Source organism: Scyliorhinus canicula, chromosome 2 (genome assembly GCF_902713615.1).
Source record: "Scyliorhinus canicula chromosome 2, sScyCan1.1, whole genome shotgun sequence".
In the NCBI taxonomy this organism is placed as follows: domain Eukaryota; kingdom Metazoa; phylum Chordata; class Chondrichthyes; order Carcharhiniformes; family Scyliorhinidae; genus Scyliorhinus; species Scyliorhinus canicula.
Genome location: NC_052147.1, coordinates 41,306,216 through 41,327,294, shown reverse-complemented (window position 1 = coordinate 41,327,294; position 21,079 = coordinate 41,306,216). Strand labels below are relative to the sequence as shown.

The window sequence follows — 21,079 nt, the reverse complement described above, 5'->3', positions numbered from 1 at the left end:
TTCTCACCAGTTGCAGGGCCGCTTGATTAGAGATGAAGCACTGTGACTGCCACCATTGGACAAATGGCGCTTAAAACGCGCGACGGCAGCCCCCCGAGGCCGGGGGACGAGGTTTACATGCCCCGACGGGAGGTGCTTGCTTTCTGCCCCCGGGGGGAGAGGATAGGGGGGGGGGGGGAACTCGGCCTCCGCCTAAAGCAACCGAAAAAGATGATGTGTTTTTTTGCGAAACCCGCGCTCCCTGCCACACCTCAACACGGCGTCTGCCCATTGGCCGGACCTGCATCCAATGAGCAACCGCGGGAGACCGGCAGTCAATACCCGCAGGCTCCGCGGGCGGCGCTGCGGAGTCACGGGAAGTTCAAATGCTGCAGATGCTGGAAAGGCTGAAATAAAAGACAGGAAAGAAGGGTGGCTGGACCACCAGGCAGGGGAGGGGAGAATTAAAGTTTAGCCACCAGAGTGACCAAAAAGTTTTCAAATGTCAAAAGAGGGAGGGACCTGTTGCAAAGGTCACTGTTGCACAGGCATCCAGGATAGGCGACCACTAAGAGTGGGGGGAGGGGAGGCAGTCTGGAATGTATCAAGTCAGAAACGAAAGAGAAAATGCTGGAAAATCTCAGCAAGTCTGGCAGCATCTGTAGGGAGAGAAGAGCTAACGTTTCGAGTCCGATGACTCTTTGTCAAAGCTGCGTTGGACTCTTTGTCCAATGTATCAAGCTAGAGTTGGCAACCCTATTAAGACCCTGTAGAGGGAGCTAATTATAGACTTATAGAATTTACAGTGCAGAAGGAGGCCATTCAGCCCATCGAGTCTGCACCAGCTCTTGGAAAGAGCACCCTACCCAAGGCCACACCTCCACCCTATCCTCATAACCCAGTAACCCCACCCAACACTAAGGGCAATTTTGGACACTAAGGGCAATTTCGCATGGCCAGTCCACCTAACCTGCACATCTTTGAACTGTAAGAGGAAACCGGAGCACCCGGAGGAATCACACGCACACATGGGGAGAACGTGCAGACTCCACACAGACAGTCATCCGAGGCCGGTATTGAATCCTGGGTCCCTGGAGTTGTGAGGCAGCAATGATAACCACTGTGCTGTCCATTTTTAAAAAATAAATGAACATAGGTTCTGAAGTAGATTAGGGTAGCAAATTCATAAAGAATAATCTCATTGCTATATATGCAGAGAGGAAATCTTGCCCAATGTCAGTTCCCAATTCTTTGAAAGGAGCTCAATGAAAATGTTTGTTCAACGTCAACACCAAATTTAAAATCTTTTTAAAGCTCATTTAATTGTCTCTCCTTGGTCATCTGGTTCCCCTCAACTTAAGTGATATTTACTGGACAGGAAAATAATAAATTTAACACCTCAAGTGCCGTAACCTGCAGGGCTACATACCAAATGCCGGAAAGTGGGTGCTGACGCGTACAAGTTGTTTATTAGCAAAGGTAACTCAGGATAGCAATAGCGCAGCGTGACAACAGTAGTAATTATTGTATTGAAAAGGTATCAGGAAGGAGCCTGTAAAGCAAAGGCTACTCGGATACTTGACATAGGTTAGCCTCGAAAAGGACACAGCAAAAACCTAGCCCAGACTAACCTGCACCAAGTGTAAACCCAGCAAGTATTGATAGATAGGTACCAGTCACTAGAATGCTAAGCAAAACGAGACAGTTACTCTACAACACTTGGCGTTTACTGTGATAGATTGTGACCCCCACAATTACTGACAGATGTCAGTCCCTGGAATATGAAGATACACAGCAAAATGGGACAGTGAATAAGGCCATAAGAAATATGAACAGGAGTAAGCCATTGTGGTAAACACCACTGGTAACAGACTATGCGTATTACGGTACTGTCACTGTACTATGGGTAACACAGTAAATCCCAGGCTGCTGGCTCCTCCCAGCAGGCGATGTATAAAAATGTAGACTCTCCTGCACCGCTCCCATTCTGGTTCCAGCTGCAGGAGGCTCAACATCTTGTGCAATAAAGCCTCAATAGTTTCACCATTTTCATCTCGTGGTCATTGATGGTACATCAGCCATTCAGTCCTCTGAGCCTGCTCTGCCATTCAATGGGATCATGCCTCATCCGACAATCCTCATGTCCACCTTTGTTCCCTTTTCCCTTAACCCTTGAATCTGAAACATTTGCACCTATTGTGATACACTGTGAGCCTATGCAACCAATAACGCACCCTCAGTCATGAAACAACAAGGACTAAATGTTTAAAAGATAATGTAACCACTCAGAGTTCTAACTTAAATTGGATTGATTTACACAGGCGCTCGCTTGAATAGATGACCAAAAACATAATGGAGTTCTCCAAGGTGAAGGATTCGGAATTTGGGTTTCCTCCATTTTAGATTGTTCCTCCATTTTGTGTTGGTTAGAATAGAACAGACTGTCTGTTAATTCAGCTGAACTTCCTTTTGGACAAAACATGCAAACCAGACTGTGGTGAATCACAGTAGCGTAATTCACACTGTATTACACATGTTATACTCTGTCTCTGTAAGCTCGGCACATGAGCAGTTGCGCTGCTCTGCCACTAGGGGGAGATGCACTGGGAGTGTACGGGAGTTTGTACTGGGCTCCACCCTTGGCCCTACCCACGGCCCCTCCCCCTAACCGGAAGTATAAAGGTTGATGCTGAGAGCCTGCCTGCCAGTTCATCTGGAGTTCATCTTGTCACAGGCAGGCTCTGTTGTAAGACGATTAAAACCACTGTTCACTTCTAACCACGTGTTGCGTGAATTGATAGTCTCATCAATTTAATCGTCTTAAGAAACAGTAAGGAATAACCATGGAATCAGCCCTCAAGCCTAATCGACTGGAACTTGACCCGCAGGATGCAGAGGCGAAAGAAATCTTTTGGCATTGGCTCTGATGTTTTAAGGCCTACCTGACTGAAGCAAGCACCACAGAAACGACGGAGGAGCAGAAACTCAGTCTACTGCACGCGAGGGTGAGCCATCGTATATCTACTCAGCTAAACTGTACCGGCTCATATACAGAGTCCCTAGCCCTACTCGATAGAATGTACATGAGGCCTACCAATGAGGTCTACGCGCGCCATGTTTTTACTACTCGCCGCCAGCGCCCTACAGAATCACTAGGAGAATTCCTCAGAGACTTAAAAGCCTTATCCCGGGACTGTAATTATCAGGCTGTAACTGCCGCAGAACATAGAGAACTTGCTGTCCGCGATGTCTTTGTTACAAGCCTTAGATCGAATTACGTGCGGCAGCAACTGCTGGAGAAGGGGGCCCTAAATTTAGGAGATACTGTTGAACTCGCTACAACTATGGAGGTCTCATTTCGTAGCCTCACCTGTTTCCTGCCGACTGCGCGACCCCGTCATGGGGCCCCGACCAGCGACTCCCCCAGGCCTGCGCCGCGCGGCCACCCAGCCACCATGCTGCCCCAGCCTGCCACTTTTGTGGCCAACCCCAGCACCCGCGGCAGCACTGCCCGGCCCGCAACGCGACCTGCAGCAGCTGCGGGCAAAAAGGCCACTGCGCCAGAGTGTGCCTGGCAAGGAAGGCCCCAGCCCCTAAACCTCCAGCGGCACAAAGTAATCACCCTCCGCACTCGCAGGCCCGCAGGCCCCGGAACGCAGAGGCCTATGCCCTGACTCCGCCCCCACCCGCCACGTGCGATCCATGGGGGCCGCCATCTTGGCGGACCCCCACCACATGGTCCACCACGGGCGACTCATGGGGGCCGCCATCTTGGACGCCATCTTCCTTGCCGCCCGCCACGTGTGATCCACGGGGGTGGCCATCTTGGGCCCCATCCTCTCCACACTCAGAAAACTCAATTGAAGACTGCGACCTCAGTGGGCACTCATCGCTGGGCCATCCCAGCGCAGCCGACCGAGCCGCCGACTACCCACAACTCTACGCAGTCACACTGGACCAATCTCGCCCAAAGCATCTCCACAACTCGATGACGACGGTCCAAATCAACGGGTGCAGTACACCGTGCCTTTTCGACTCCGGGAGCACTGAGAGCTTCGTACACCCAGATCTGGTAAGACGCTGTTTGCTCCCCGTTTTCCCTGCACGGCAAACTATCTCCCTCGCTTCGGGTTCCCACTCTGTCCATATCCAAGGGCGCACAGTCACAACTCTAACAATCCAAGGCGCTAGCTACTCTAATTTCCAACTATACGTCCTGCCAGAACTCTGTGCCCCACTCTTATTGGGACTCGACTTTTAATGCAACCTCAAGAGTCTCACCCTCAGCTTCGGCGGACCCCTACCCCCACTCACTATCTTCAGCCTAGCCACGCTGTGAATCTCCCCCCCTCCTCTCTTTGCCAACCTCACTCCGGACTGTAAACCCGTAGCCACTCGCAGCAGGCGGTACAGCCTACAGGACAGGGTGTTCATTCGATCCGAGGTCCGGAGGCTTTTACGTGAGGGGATCATAGAGGCCAGTAACAGTCCCTGGAGAGCTCAGGTGGTGGTCGTCAAGACCGGGGAAAAATTCCGCATGGTCATAGACTGTAGTCAGACTATTAATCGGTTTATGCTCCTCGACGCGTACCCCCTCCCCAAGATTGCAGACATGGTGAATTGGATCGCCCAGTATAAGATTTTTTCCACGGTGGATCTGAAGTCTGCATACCACCAACTCCCAATCCGCCCGGAGGACCGCCACTTCATGGCGTTTGAGGCCGATGGCCGCCTCTTCCACTTCCTCCGGGTCCCCTTTGACGTCACAAATGGGGTTTTGGTGTTCCAACGAGCAATGGACCGAATGGTGGACCAGTACGGGCTGCGGGCCACGTTTCCGTACTTGGATAACGTCACCATCTGCGGCTATGACCAGCAGGACCACGATGCCAACCTCAACCGTTTTCTCCAGACGGCCCAGAAGCTTAACCTCACATACAACAAGGAGAAATGCGTTTTCCGCACAACCAGACTAGCCATCCTCGGCTATGTCGTGGAAAACGGAGTCCTGGGCCCCGACCCGGACCGTATGCTACTACTCTTAGAACTCCCTCCCCCTCATTGTCCCAGGGCCCTCAAACGGTGCCTGGGATTCTTTTCGTATTATGCCCAGTGGGTCCCTCAATAAGCGGACAAAGCCCGCCCACTCTTTAAGGCCACACAATTTCCCCTGTCAGCTGAGGCTCGCCAGGCCTTCAGCTGCATCAAGGAGGACATCGCCAAAGCTGCCATGCGGGCGGTGGATGAATCCGTCCCCTTTCCAGGTTGAGAGCGATGCCTCAGAGGTAGCTCTAGCAGCCACACTAAATCAGGCAGGGAGACCAGTCGTATTTTTCTCCCGAACCCTCTCTGCTTCAGAACTTCGACACTCCTCATCGAGAAAGAAACACAAGCCATTGTGGAGGCTATACGCTACTGGAGGCACTACCTCGCAGGTAGGAGGTTCACCCTCATCACCGACCAAAGATCGGTTGCCTTCATGTTTGACAACTCGCAAAGGGGCAAAATTAAAAATGACAAAATTCTGAGGTGGAGGATCGAACTCTCCACCTACAAATTCAATATTATGTATCGACTGGGGAAGCTCAACGAGCCCCCAGATGCCCTGTCCCGCGGAACGTGTGCCAGCGCACAGAGCGACCGCTTAAAAGCCATCCATAATGACCTCTGCTACCCAGCGGTCACCCGGCTCGGCCACTACATTAAAGCCCAAAATATGCCTTTCTCCACCGAGGAGATAAAAGCCATCACCAGGGATTGTCCGATCTGCGCGGAGTGCAAACCGCACTTCTACAGACCAGACAGGGCCCACCTGGTCAAGGCTTCTAGGTCCTTTGAACGCCTCGCTATCGATTTCAAAGGGCCACTCCCCTCGACTAACAGGAATGTGTACTTCCTGAACGTCATAGATGAGTTCTCCCGTTTTCCCTTTGCTATCCCATGCCACGATATGACCTCGCACACAGTCATTAGGGCCCTGCATAGTATCTTCACCCTGTTTGGTTTCCCCAGCTATGTACACAGTGACCGGGGTTCGTCCTTTATGAGCGACGAACTGCATCAGTACCAGCTCGGCTATAACCCCAGGGGGAACGGGCAGGTGGAGAGGGAGAATGCGACGGTCTGGAAGAACGTCCTACTGACCCTCCGGTCCAGGAATCACCCGATCTCCCATTGGCAAAAGGTCCTCCCCGACGCGCTCCATGCAATTAGGTCCCTCTTATGTACCGCTACCAACCAGACCCCTCACGAGCGACTCTTTATTTTTTCCAGGGGCACTACCACGGGGGTTTCGCTCCCGGCATGGTTGAAGACACCGGGCCCAGTACTCCTCCGGAAGCACATCAGGGCGCACAAAACTGACCCACTTGTAGAGAAAGTGCTCCTACTGCATTTGAACCCCCAGTACGCCTTCGTAGAGTTCCCTGACGGCCGTCAGGACACTGTATCCCTCTGGGACCTAGCAGCTGCAGGATCCAACCCCCCCCCCCCCCCCCCCCACTACCACTGCTGAGGTACTCCTCACACTACATCCCACCCAACTTGCCCCCCCACGCCCCCGCACCTACCAGTTCGCTACATTTTTTTGCGCACCCACGCCAGCTAGCTCCCAGCGCCCCCAGTCCCCAGTCGAACCAGACGGATACGAAGCTCGGGCGGAATCGCCACCGGAGTCCGTCATCGTACCCCAACTGACGGTGCTCATCCAGCCACCAGAAGGGGCTGCAACCCCGCTGATCACAGCAGACAACTTGGCCACCGGACAGACTCAATCTGTAAGCCACCACCCCCACCGGACTTGATTGTTTTACAGGGGGTGAATGTGGTGAATCACAGTAGCATAATTTACACTATATTACACATGTTGTACTATGTCTCTGTAAGCTCGGCACATGAGCAGTTGCGCTGCTCTGCCACTAGGGGGAGATGCACTGGGAGTGTACGGGAGTTTGTACTGAGCTCCACCCTTGGCTCCACCCACGGCTCCTCCCCTAACCGGAAGTATAAAGGTTGACGCTGAGAGCCTGCCTGCCAGTTCATCTGGAGTTCATCTTGTCACAGGCAGGCTCTGTTGTAAGACGATTAAAACCACGGTTCACTTCTAACCACGTGTTGCGTGAATTGATGGTCTCATCACAGACATAACCGAAGAACGCTCGCCCCTCTCATCTGCCATACTCACTCCCAAGAGTAGCTCATGGCCATCTGACATTGGCTCTTGCTCATTAAACATTTGTTGTTCCATTTGCCTTCAGAAATAACTTATGGCTTTCTGACAGAAACTTCACTAACTTTTGCCTCAGCAACATCTGTTCGGTTGGCCAGTGGAGAAACTTAGAGACTGCAGACGGGGGCCTCCACTTGAGATAACAGAACTTGTAGGGTTTGCAGGATATGTGTTATCCAAGTGGCCTAGCTGAATGAGGCTTTCATTAAACCAAAGGTTGTTTATGATACCCTCTGATTCAAGGCCTGAGACCAGGCAAACAAAGAGCAGACAATTTTAACAGGAGTGTTAATCCGCCAAGGCAACTGGACTGTTCTGCTTTTGCTATCAGCAGAAACAGCAATTAGTGGGGGACTGTCTCTACTTCAGAGACAGTCCTCCACTAATTGCTGATTAATGCCCTACATTTAAAAAAAATAAATTTAGAGTACCCAATTAATGTTTTCCAATTGAGGGGCAATATAGCGTGCCCAATCCACCTACCCGGCACATCTTTTGGGTTGTGGGGGTGAAACGCACACAAACACGGGGAGAATGAGCAATCTCCACACGGACAGTGACCCAGAGCCAGGATCGAACCTGGGGCCTCGGCGCCGTGGGGCAGCAATGCTAACCACTGTGCCGCCCTCGCCCTACATTTATGTTATTTATTTTTTTTAATTTTTTTTTTTTTTTTTTTTTTATAAATTTAGAGTACCCAATTCATTTTTCCAATTAAGGGGCAATTTAGTGTGGCCAATCCACCTAGCCTGCACATCTTTGGGTTGTGGGGGTGAAACCCACGCAAACACGGGGAGAATGTGCAAACTCCACACGGACAGTGACCCAGAGCCGGGATCGAACCTGGGACCTCAGCGCCGTGAGGCTGCAGGGCTAACCCACTGCGCCACCGTGCTGCCCCCTACATTTATGTTATGAATTCACTCTGTATAACCTTAATAAATGGTAATCATGGATACACACCTATATTAAGGACACACCTTATGTTCATGCATTTTATTTGGAAAAATGGGAAGGCAACTTATTATCTAAATGGGGAAAGACTTCTAGGTGCTCTGTTGCAGAGGGATCTCAGGGTTCTCGTTCATGAGTCATAGAAAAGTAGCATGCAGATACAGCAGATAATAAAGAAATCAAATGGAATGTTGGCATTTATAGCTAAAGGAATAGAGTATAAAGGTAAGAAAGTGTTGTTGCAACCAAACAAGGCACTGGTGAGATCACACCTGGAGTACTGTGCACAGTTTTAGTCCCCTTATTTGAAGAAAGATGTAGCGGCATTGAAGGCAGATCAGAGGAGGTTCACAAGGTTGATTCCAGGGATGATGGCTGGGATTCTCCGAAATCCCGGCCAAGTGTTGGCACCGGCGTCAACGGGCCTCCAGGCCCAGTCATTTTCCTGTGCGCTGCACCGGCGCCGAAAGCTGGCCCGACACGGCCGGTGTGGGTCTGCGCTTGCGCGCCACGGCCATCTCCGCGCCAGCCATGGGAAACATTTTTTAAAAATAAATTTAGAGTGCCCTATTCATTTTTTCCAATTAAGGGGCAATTTCGCGTGCATGGTCAATCCACCTGCCCTGCACATCTTTTGGTTTGTATGGGCGAAACCCACGCAAACACGGGGAGAATGTGCAAACTCCACATGGGCAGTGACCCAGAGCTGGGATCGAACCTGGGACCTCGGCGCCGTGAGGCGGCAGTGCTAACCACTGCACCACCATGCTGCCCGTGCCCGTGGGCAACATGGCGGAGCCCTACAGGATCCCGGCGCGGAGGAACATTGCCCCCCCCCCGGAATTAGCGCGGCCGCCAATCGGTTGCCCCCGATTGCGGGCCTGGCAACCGTGGAGCCCCCCCCCCCGGAGTCGGCTCCCACCGCCCCCCCCACCAGGACCCCCGCTGCCAGAAAGCCAAGGTCCCGCTGGGTAGGACCATACGCAAACGACGCCGGCGGGACTCGGCGGGCACTCGGCCTGTTGAGCGCGCAGAACTGCCACGGGGATTCACGCTTCCCCCCTGGCGATTCTCCAACCCGGCGCGGGTTCGGAGAATTACGGCCGATTTGTTTGGATTTGTTTATTGTCACGTGTATCAAAGTATAGTGAACAGTATTTTTCTGTGAGCAGCTCAAACAGATCATTTAGTTCATGAAAAGAAAAAGAAAATACATAATAGAAAAAGAGGATCTGTTTGGGAGAGCTCGCAGAGAGTCGCCACGCTCCGGCGCCATCTTGCTGATGAGGAATTTGTTGAGCAAAGAGAGATTGAACAGTTTAGGCCGTTACTCTCGAGAGTTTAGAAGAACGAGGGGAGATCAATTGATAATGGTATGGATAAAGTAGATGTGGAACAGATTCTTCCTCTTGTGGGACATTCCAGAACGAGAGGTCATAGTCTTAAAATCAGAGGTTGCAAATTTAAAACAGAGTTGAGGAAAAATTACTTCTGCAAAAGGGTTGTGAATCTGTGGAATTCGCTACCCCCGAGTGCAGTAGATGTTGGGACAGTGAGTAAATTTAAGTAGAGGTTAGACAGATTTTAGGGCAGCATGGCGGCGCAGTGGTTAGCATTGCTGCCTCACGCAGCAGCGGTCTCAGGTTCCATCCCAGCTCTGGGTCACTGTCCGTGTGGAGTTTGCACGTTCTCCCCGTGTTTGTGCGGGTTTCACCCCTACAACACAAAAGATGTGCAGTGTAGGTGGATTGGCCATGCTAAATTGCTCCTTAATTGGAGAAAAAATGAATTTGGTACTCTAAATTTATATTAAAAAAGGAAGTTAGACAGATTTTTAATTGGTAATGGGTTGAAGGGTTATGGAGAATGGGCAGGATGGTGGAGTTAAAGCCAGGATGAGATCAGCGATGATCGTACTGAATTGTAGAGCGGGCTCAAGAGGCTAAATTGCCTTCTCCTACTTCATGTGATCTAAGAAAGAACTACTCTGGCTGATTTCACCATCCAGCTCTTGATCTTTAGCACTGTAGGTAACAGCATCCCAAGCATAAATATGGTGGTTATGATCAATAAGGGGATTTCTTGATTAATATGTAGATCAGGGCTTACGGGGAGAAGCAGAATGGGGACGAGGATCAAATGAGACAACATCGAATGGCGCAGCAGACTCGATGGGCCAAAGGGCCTAATTCTACTTCTATATCTTATGAATTTATGAACCTTATATAATCTTAAATATAATTGAATTATAATCTAATACACCAAGCATCATAAAATATTCTGCGAATTAGGGGAGGTGACCATATTATCCTTTGTATTAAAAGTAAAATGGTCAGGGGCAGCCGGTAGTAAGAAGATAGTTGGGGCCTCATGGCCAGATAGGTGATAAGGGACAAACTGACTCTTTGTTTTTGTAACAATCTAAGCTGCTGACATTAACCGTTATCGGAGGGAAGGAATTGGAAGCCATAATTTCCTCTCCTGTAGGGTGAAGGAGTCTTCGGCCAGCAGAATCACAGAATACCACAGTGCAGAAGAGGCCCTTCGGTCCATCGAGTCTGCACCGACACATGAAAGGCCGTGAGCTGCCCACCTAATCACACTTGCCAGAACTTGGCCCGTAACCTTGAATGATATGACGTGCCAAGTACTTATCCAGTTACTTTTTAAAGGATGTGAGGCATCCTGCCTCTACCACTCTCCCAGGCAGTGCATTCCAGACCATCACCACTCTCTGGGTAAAAAAGTTTCCCCTCAAATCCCCCCTCAACCTCCCACCTCTCACTTTCAACTTGTGCCCCCTCGTAACTGACTCTTCAACTAAGGGGAACAGCTGCTCCTATCCACCCTGTCCATACACCTCATAATCGTGTACACCTCAATCAGGCCACCCCTCAGTCTTCTCTGCCCCAGAGAAAACAACCCAAGCCTATCCAACCTCTCTTCATAACATAAATGTTCTATCGCAGACAACATTCTGTTGAATCTTCCCTGCACCCCCTCCAGTGCAATTGCATTCTTCCTATAAGGTGGCGACCAGAATTGCACACAATACTCCAGCTGTGGCCTCACCATCATGACCTCCCTGCTTTTGTAATCTATGCCCTGACTGTTAAAAGCAAATGTCCCATGTGCCTTTGTCACCACTCTATTAACCTGCCGTTCTGTCTTCAGAGATCTATGGACAAACACACCAAGGTCCATTTGTTCTTTGAAAATTCCCAGTGTCAGACCTTTCATAGCATACTTCCTTGTTAAATTACTCCTTCCAAAGTCCATCACTTCACACTTTTCAAGGTTAAATTCTACCCGCCACTTATCCGCCCATTTGACCAGCCCGTCTATATCTTCCTGTAACCCAAGACATTCAACCTCACTGTTAACCACTCGGCCAATCTTTGTGTCATCCGCAAACGTATTGATCCTACCCTCCACATAGTCACCTAAATCATTTATATAAATGACAAAATAGGGGGCCTGGCACAGATCCCTGTGGTATAGCACTGGACACTGGCTTCCAGACACTAAAGCAGCTGTCTATCATCACCCTCTGTCTCCTACCGCTAAGCCAATTATGAATCCACCGTATCAAATCACCCTGAATCCCATATGTGCATTTGCCTTCTTAATAAGTCTCCCATGAGGGACACTGTCAAAGGCTTTGCTGAAATCCATGTAAACTACATCAACTGCACCACCCTCATCTATACACATGCTCAAAAAGTTCAATCAATTTGTTAGGCGTGACCTCCCTCTGACATAACCATGCTGACTATCCCTGATCAAAACTTGCCTCTCCAAGTGGAGATGGATTCTCTCTTTCAGAATCTTCTCCAGTAGTTCCCTGGCTTATCTCTACAACCTTTCTTAAATAGTGGGACCACATTAGCTGTTCGCCAGTCCTCTGGCACCTCTCCCCCCCCCCACCCCCCCCCCCCCCCCCCCCACCCCCCCCCCCCCTGACCTACTACCAATTCTAAAGGTCATGGGAGACTCCTCAGATATTAAGGATAATAGCGTCACCATGGAGATCTTGACGGTCTTGAATCAACATTACTTGTAAGGGAAAGGCTAGGCTACAGAATATTGGGAAGAGCAGAGAGATCTGGTAAGACTGTCTAAAAGTGTATTTTACTTGTGCCCTTGAACCTATAAGCCGAGATGAGTTCTATCTGACTTCTTATGTGGAGGTTAAGGCAGACCTGTCCTCCCGTCCGTTTTACAATCTTTAATAAATCATATGAACCAGTTTGATCCTTGTGTACTTTTTCGAGTCTAACAAAGGTGTACCAATTTCACCACGACAGTGGGGTTAGGTTGGGTGGCTCACTTCCCAGCCGGTGCAGACATGATGGACCAAGTGGCCTCTTTCTCTGTTATTATTTTTACAATTGTATGATTCGCTGAGATTTCCACTGATACTATGGCCATTTGGGCATTCTGACATTATAAAGTTACACGGTAAGGCAGAGCAGACAGGACAAAATAAATGAGGTGTGAGAAAGGCACCATGATAGTCACTGGTGACTTTAATCTACATGTAGATTGGGAAAAACAGATTGGCAAAGGTAGCCTACACTTATATTTGGGACAATTTCATAGAGCACCATGTTCTAGACCAAACCAGGGAGCAGACTATCCCAAATAAATATATAAAATTAGGGAAGTTTTATTGCAGCTGTACAGGGCGCTGTAAGATCACAGATTGAGTAGTGTGTGCAGTTTTGGTCTCATTTAAAAAAGAACTTAATTGCTTTGTAAGCAGTTCAGAGAAGGTTCACTGGACTCGTCCCTGGAATGAACGGTTCAAAGAATCCCTACAGTGCAAAAGGAGGCTATTCGGCCCATCAGGTTTGCACCAACCCTCTGAAAGAGAACCCTACGTAGGCCCACTCCCTGCCTTACCCACGTAACCCCACCTAACCTGCACATCCTTGGACACTAGAAGGAAATGTAACCTGGCAATCCACCTAACCTGTACATCTTTGGACTGTGGGAGGAAGCCGGAGCACCCGGAGGAAACCCACTCAGACACGAGAGGAATGCGCAAACTCCACACAGACATTCACCCAAGGTTGGAATTGAACCCGGGTCCCTGGTGCTGTGAGGCAGCAGTGCCAACGTGCCACCTCCAGGTTGTTTTATGAAGAAAGGTTGAACATGCCAGGCCTATACCCATTAGAGTCTAGAAAAATGAAATGTGATCTCTTTGAAACTTCTAAGATGCTGAGGGAACTCGATAGGATTGATACCTGAAGGATGTTTATTTTTGTGGAAGGAGATTAAAACTAGGGGATTATTACGATCCCAGACCAGACCTCAACATTTGCTAGGATTCTGGACAGGAACCCCAATACTTTCTTAAATTTGTAAAACTGTGAGGAAAGGGTACTTCGTTGCATAAGTGATTCCACGCAAAAATAGGGATACGGTATACTAAAACAAACTTTATTATTAACATAATATTAAACTGCCTTAACATCACAGAAATGTAGCTTATATTTTCCCCATTAAACAATGCTTAACAATCAAAAGAAAGACCTGGGGCTGGATTCTCCAATAATGGGGCTGTGTCCCTACCCCAGCGTAAATTTCACTCTGAACTTTCCTTAAGAAAGACCTGAGTGATTCTCCTGCCTGCACGGGGCTGGCAGGGCCCCGCAATGGTTCTCGCAGCTCTGGCTGCGGATACGGAGCCCCACACTTCCGATCGGGAGTCCGCACAGCGGCGGCCTGCAGCGGCCGTCCCGTGCGACATAGTGTACTCGGACCCTGAGATCGCACGCGCCCATGGGTCCCACCCCTGGCTGTCCATGAAGACCCCGCAGCAGTGAATGATCTCCCGCTCCCCACCAGAGCGGCCATGGACTGAGTTGGTTGGTAGGCACCGCTGCCCCCTTCCCCTCCACTGATGTTACCACAACCCCCCACCTCGGCGCCTAGCAGCCAATTGGCTATCGGCGTGGAGGACGGAGGACATCCGCTAGGTCTGTAAGGTGAGGCGGAGATTGACCCCGACCCCTTCGGCCTAGAGAACGTCGTATCCCGGGACTCCTACTGATGCACCAAGCCCCACCGATACTCCATCTCTTCTGGGGCCCATTGACAAGGAAACCACACTGCTGCAGGAGACAAAGTCACATGGCTCCTGGAGTGGCGAGGGGGGGGGGGGGGATGGGTCTACATAAATCACCTAACCTCACGTTTAGGCGGGATGGATATCATGTTGGCCCCACATTTTTGGCTGGAGATCTAGGGCGGAAGGAGCCAGTGCCAGGCCGGATGCTACACCTGATGGTCTGCATGAATGTCTACACTCCCCAGGCTGGCAAACAGCAGACAACTTTCTTCGAACAAGGGTCCACTCATCGTGGCGCCAACACCATGGGTGAGTGCATCATCCTGCGGGGGCACCCGAAATTGCACCCTTGGGACCTCCATCGTGGTAGCAATTTCCGCAGTTGTTTCTAAGTCTTGGGCCCCCTTTCCAGCAGTCGTTGGCGCACATAATTAGACCTGAGGCCCGCTACAAAAACATCGCGTACAGCAAGTTCTCTGTGTTCAGCCATGGTAATCGCTTGATAGTTACAGTCATTTGATAGATTATTGAGCTCTCTTAAAAATTCGGCGAGTGATTCTGTAGGCCGCTGGCGGCGAGTCGTGAACACATGGCGTGCGTAAACTTCGTTAATGGGCCTCACATACATCTTATCGAGTATCGCTAGCGCTGCAGTATATGAACCGGCCGAGTTTAGTTGCGTAGAGATTCTGTGGCTCACCCTCGCGTGCAGTAGACTTAACTTCTGTTCCTCTGTTGTTTCGGCTGTGCTCGCTTCTGCCAGGTAGGCCTTAAAGCACCGCAGCCAGTGGGAGAAGATTTATTTTGCCTCTGCATCCTGTGGGTCGAGTTCCAGGCGTCCAGGCTTGAGGGCTGATTCCATGATCGATCCTGACTGTTCTTAAGTAGATTAAATTGATGGAACCATCAATTCACTAGACACGTGCTTTAAGATATGAACAGTGGTTTTAATCTACTTACTACAGAGCCAGCCTGTTACCCGTTGAACTCTCGATGAACTGGCAGGCTGGCTCTGGACAAGGGTATTTATACAGCAGTCCAGGGGGAGGAGTCGTGGGCGGAGCCAAGGGTGGAGCACTGTACAAACTCCTGAGCATTCCCAGAGCTACTCACCCTAGTGGTTGGATAACACTACTGCGCTTACAATGGTATTGGTAAATACAGTGTGAATTACTAAGTTACATTCACCACACTGGTGACCGGTCTCCCTCCCCAGCACGGACTACAAGATCTACACCAAGGCGATGTGTTTGCACCTTGGCACAATGCTGGACCACATGACCCACCCTGACCAGTCCTACAAGGTCCTGGTCCGCACAATCCATGACAACATCCAACTGGTTGGGGATCTGGTCCATCATTCCCAGAGGGCTGGTCTGTCGAATGCCTTCCTGTCTGTTGAGCAGCAGAAGACGTTCAACAGTGTGGATCACAAATATTTATTTGGTATTCTGCAAGAACGTGGGATGCATTTTGTCGCCCGGATGCGACTTCTGTACAGGGCCACAGAGTGTCTCGTTAAGGTTAATGGGTCCCTGACCGAGCCCCTTTGCTTTGGGTGAGGGGTGCGTCAGAGCTGTCCTTGTCTGGCCAACTCAATTCTATTGTGTGGAGTCTTTCCTGCGCCTCCTGCGGAGGAGATTGTTGGGACTGCTTCTGCGCAGGCCGGGCATTGGGGTGGTCCTTTCGGCTTACGCTGATGATGTGTCCTCATGTTCACCGACCCTGCTGACCTGCGGAGGGTGCAAGAGTGTCAGGCTGTGTACTCCGCCGGGTCCTCTGCCAGGATCAAATGGGCAAAGTGTTCAGGACCTCTGGTCAGTTTGTGGCAGATGGCCCCCCTCCCAGAGGAGCTCAGGCCATTCGCCTGGAGCAGGACCAGTCTTCCCTATTTGGGAGTCCATCTTTGTCCGGCTGAGAAATTCTGGCAGGTCAACGGCAGGAGCTGGAGGCCAAGGTTACCGCTCGCTTCAGATACTGGACAGGGCTGCTTCGAGTGCTCTCTTACAGGTGTTGTGTTCGCATCCTAAGCCAGATGATAGCCTCCATGTTGTGATACCGGCTGGTCACTTTGACTCCTTCTCCTGACTTTGTCACAAAACTCCAGAGGATGCTTGTAGAGTTCTTCTGGGACAAGAGACTGCACTGCGTCGCTACAGAGGTTCTGATTCTCCCACTTGGGGATGGCGGCCAGGCACTGGTGGGCCTTTGCACTCAGATGGCGATACCTTTATGTTGAGCCCCCTCCACGATGGTGTGCCCCGGCGACACATTTCTTCTGCCAGTGGACGGCCTGAATTTGATGTACAGCTCCTATTCATAGATCTGCAGGATCTTCTTTACCCTCTGCAGGCGCAGCCCGTCTTTTACCAGGACCTTCTCAAAGTCTGGAGCATTGTCGCTTCGCGTTGCAGCTCTTTCCCATCCGGAGTGGTGGCTGTCGTGAGAGTGCCGTTAATCAGGAATCTGCATCTCCACCAATACCATTTTGAGTGGCTGAAGGAGGAGTAATCTGTGGCTGCTGGGGTGACCAGGTCCGGGGACATGCTGGCTGCGGGAGGAGTAGGCTGGATTACACCCAGCGCGGCTGTGCACCTCCGGCTCACGGCCAATGCCATCCTAGGCCTCGAAACCTTTGTGCTCGGACCCGACGGCATTTGTGGTCTGGAGGACACGGAGGAGTGCGGTGGTATCCTGTCAGAGCGAACCCCTGCTGGATGGATTCCACATTAGCCCCAAGGGCCCCACAACCCTAGCTGCTTGGCAGAGGACACGGCGGAGTACACAGCCTGACACTAATGCCCTCTGTGCCTTTTTGCACTGCGCGGAGGTGTTTCCTGTATGGACTGTTGCTGCGCAGCCTTTTATTCCATTCATTTATGGAATGTGGGCATCGCAGGCTGTGCCAGCATTTATTGCCCATCCCTATCTGCCCTTGAGGGGACAGTTGAGAGTCAACCACATTGTCTCACATGGGTGGCAGATTTCCTTCCCTAAAGGCTATTAGTGAACCAGATGGGTTTTTACGACATTGATAATGGTTTCATAGTCGTCAATCGACTTTTAATTCCAGGTTTTTATTGAATTCAAATTTCACCACCTGCAGTAGCAGGATTTGAACCTGTCCCGAGAGCATTACTCTGGGACTCTGGTTTACTAGTCGTGACAGTACCACTACGCCACCACCTCGCCTCTTCAACTCCTTACTCTCGCCTGGACATACCATGACGTGCCTTGTTGCAATCCGGTGGCGGAGGTCCCCACTGAGGGTCCCTCTATGGAGGAGTCCTGCACAATCTTGGAGACCTGTGGGGGCGGGTGTTGCATGCAGCAGTGTCGTATAATCACCAATTGCACCGGTTCACAGACTCCCAAGAAGCCTGCCATTTTTGCGACCTTGTGGAGTATATGGACTACTTCTATGTTATCCGTTATAGGTTGCACTCTTTTTTTCGTTTTCTGGCACATCTTTTGTTGGAGTTTTGCTTGCACTTCAGCCCCAAGCACCGGATCTATGGGGCAGCATGGTAGCACAAGTGGATAGCACTGTGGCTTCACAGCGCCAGGGTCCCAGGTTCAATTCCCTGCTGGGTCACTGTCTGCGTGGAGTCTGCACGTTCTCACCGTGCTGCGTGGGTTTCCTCCGGGTGCTCCGCTCCCACAGTTCAAAGACGTGCAGGTTAGGTTGATTGGCCACGATAAATTGCCCTTAGTGACTAAAAAGGTTAGGAGGGGTTATTGGGTTACGGGGATAGGGTGAAAGTGAGGGCTTAAGTGGGTCGGTGCAGACATGATGGGCCGAATGGCTTCCTTCTGCACTGTATGTTCTATGTTCTAAGACTCAGTAGAGGGCTCAGGGGTGACACGGTGGTGCAGTGATTAGCACTTCTGCTTCACCAGGGACCCGGGTTTGATTCTGGCCTGGGGTGACTGTGTGGAGTTTGCATGCTTTCCCTGTGTCTCCGTAGATCCGGGTGCTCCGATTTCCTCCCACAGTCCAAAAATGTACAGGTTAGGTGGATTGGCCACTCTTTTGAGGTCATCCAAATAGAAGAGAGGAAACAAACTTAGGGACAAAGCAAAAAGGGCCGCTCCTGTTAGGGGCACTGCCCAAACATAACAAAGGTCAATAAAAGTTTAAAAATGAAATGAGAGTGCAATTAAAGGGGTCAACCTCGCTGGGCATGGAAGGTCTCAGTGGTGCACGTGGACACCGCATGTCCTCTTTCTAGGGACACCCAGTAACAAATGTAGCCACGGAAGAGGAGTAGACAGTCTGGTCAGATTTAGGCACAAGTTCAGGTTGGCCTTCTTTCAGTTTGATTGGACCCCCAGTTAGATTAATTTAGGCGGTCTCTCACTCCCATAAAGGGTGATATGTATATGCTGGCGTTGGACTGGGCTGAGCACAGTAAGAAGTCTTACAACACCAGGTTAAAGTCCAACAGGTTTATTTGGAATCACGAGCTTTCGGAGCACAGCTCCTTCCTCAGGTGAGCACAGGGGCTGGTTTAGCACAGTGGGCTAAATTGCTGGGTTTGAAAGCAGACCAAGGCTCGCCGGTAGAACGGTTCAATTCCCGTACCAGCCTCCCCGAACAGGCGCCGGAATGTGGCGACTAGGGGCTTTTCACAGTAACTTCATTTGAAGCCTACTTGTCACAATAAGCGATTTTCATTTCATTTTTTTCATAAAGAGGGCACAGATGCTGCTGAAGATTCTCCAGACGCACAGGGGTTCCCAATTCCCACATCCCATTAAACCAGGGGTGGGCAAACTACGTCGAGGGCCGACGGGCCTGTTCTGTGCTGTACTGCTCTATGTTCTATATGAGGCGCCCAGAATCATAACCGGGTGAAGTAATTATTTTACTTAATATACTATGCGGCCCTTTAAAATTGTGAATTTCTGAATGTGGCCCTTGCACGGAAAAGTTTGCCCACCCCTGCATTAAACCATGGACATGGTGGAGGGGCCTGTATATTGCGTCATCCCCGGTCTGCCAGGTATCCAAACGGCCACTAGAGGCGCTGCGTCTTCCCTAACGGCTCTAAATGCAATCCAAAGGAGCATAAGCGGAAGACGTAATCAGCGTTACGTGTATCCAAATGAGCGAAAGCGGCTGTGCCTGACACGTAATAACGGCGTTGCGGAATATGCAAATGACGCTGCGTGTTACGCGACATGTCTTTACGTGTTACTGGAATGAACGCGCAGGGGCAGACGGGAAGGGGTTGAAGAGCGCGTGCGCGGTCCCACCTCCCTCTTTCTGTGTCTGGCCGCCATGGGTCATCAGCAGCTTTACTGGTCTCACCCCAGGAAATTCGGTCAGGGCTCCCGCTCATGGTGTGTATCCGGACCCGAGAGGCTGTGAGGGGGGTGCGGGCTCGGGCCTTTTCCCGTCTCTCGCTCCCTGACTAATCTCTCTCTCTCTTGTGCTCCTCGCAGCCGAGTCTGTGCGAACCGACACGGCCTGATCCGGAAATACGGCCTCAACATGTGCCGCCAGTGCTTCAGACAATACGCTAAAGACATCGGCTTCGTCAAGGTAAAGGCGCGCCTCCCAGCCCGGGGATCGGGGCCCAGCACAACTGGCGGTGGGGCACGTGTGACGCGCTCCCCGGCCCGGGCGGCGGTGGCTCCACGGAGTGGCCATCGGGGAGCCGCCGGCAGCCGGGCCTCTTTTGTGGTCATTCCCGCGGGAAGTGAACGATCGGCCCCCGCAGCCGTCACCGTTGTGAGGGAGTGGGTTTATCCCTACACTCATAATCCAATTGCACAGGAATCAGCTTTTAAAAGTCTTTGTAGTCGCCTCTGCGCAAAATATCCACAGGGTGCATCCAAACCCCGGAGCCTCAGCTCGGTGTGGCCGCTGCATAGTTAATAAACTCACTTGTGAATGTTCTTTTGGGACGACATTGTTGCCACTGGATACCGTAGTTAATTTTCAGTCGCTCCTGGTGTTAAAAGTTCTGCATATCTGGTTGCTTTAATACGCCTCTTAGATCAAATAAATCTTGACTTGATCATCACAAACACGTTTTGTAATTCTTTACTAATGCTGACGTGTGCACAATGTAATATAAATCCTCTACGGGTGCAGATGTTGTAATTGTTGGCTGAATTCTTGGAGGTTGACCCCTTTCCTTGTTGAGGAGGTACATGGATATTTGACAAGTGGGTGTGCTGTGATGTAGTGATCAACTTTTGGCCATTTCTAAATTAGTTTGTGTTGCAAACGTTAATGAAACTTTCCTTCTTTTCCAGCTGGACTAAATTACAAAAGGAGCAAGAATGCATTCTAATACAGTACCAAATGGAAACTTGGCATTTGTCAAACAATTCTAACCTCCACCTGGAAGAAGCAAACTTTTGTGATGCTCCATTTTTGTAAATAAAATTTAATTGTCATTTATGTTCACTGCTGTTTTTTAATTGGTACTACACAAACTCCACTTAAAAGTGATATTTTGTCTTAACTTTCCTCCATGGTTGTGAGGGAGGGCATAGAGAGAGGTTCAGGACTAAATGAAGTGATGTTTTAAAGGGAAGAACAGAAATGTAATGTAAATTATATAATACAAATTTATGGGAATAGACTAAATGCTAGTTTCAAAATTGGTCTCAATTGGTGATTTGACTAAATGTGGGCAGCAAAGCGTTGGCAGTGTTGAATATTTAGAGCCATAGAAAAGCAGGCCATTCTGCCCATTTTGTGCTTGCTTGAAAAAAGAAACTTAAACCATTCATTTTAATCTCACTTTCCTGCATCTGGTTCTTAGCCTTGCAGATTACAGTACTTCAGATGTAAGCTCAATATTAATAGACAAATTGTGCTG

General features: G+C 50.3%; 2 protein-coding genes across 3 annotated transcripts in view; one reads left to right on the top strand and one right to left on the bottom strand.

Moving 5' to 3' along the window:
* Nucleotides 1–204, bottom strand: part of lrr1 (leucine rich repeat protein 1) — a 55,383-nt gene extending 55,179 nt beyond the window's left edge. For both annotated transcript variants that reach the window (XM_038776374.1, XM_038776392.1), the window contains exon 1: nt 8–204. The gene's annotated coding sequence lies outside the window, so the exon portion shown is untranslated. The remainder of the gene's footprint in view (nt 1–7) is intronic.
* A 19,216-nt stretch (nt 205–19,420) lies between these two features.
* On the top strand, nt 19,421–20,661 carry LOC119952829 (40S ribosomal protein S29). Its single transcript, XM_038776343.1, has 3 exons — nt 19,421–19,586; nt 19,689–19,788; nt 20,508–20,661. The coding sequence occupies exons 1-3, from the start codon at nt 19,525–19,527 to the stop codon at nt 20,514–20,516; spliced, it is 171 nt and encodes a 56-aa protein (XP_038632271.1). The 5' UTR covers nt 19,421–19,524; the 3' UTR covers nt 20,517–20,661.
* The last annotated feature ends 418 nt before the right edge of the window (nt 20,662–21,079 follow it).

Excerpts from the sequence above, each read along its gene's own strand:
- LOC119952829 (XM_038776343.1), top strand. The coding sequence starts at position 19,525 with ATGGGTCATCAGCAGCTTTACTGGTCTCACCCCAGGAAATTCGGTCAG. Across the intron at positions 19,587-19,688 it reads GGTCAGGGCTCCCGCTCATG|CCGAGTCTGTGCGAACCGAC; the intron begins GTGTGTATCCGG and ends TGCTCCTCGCAG.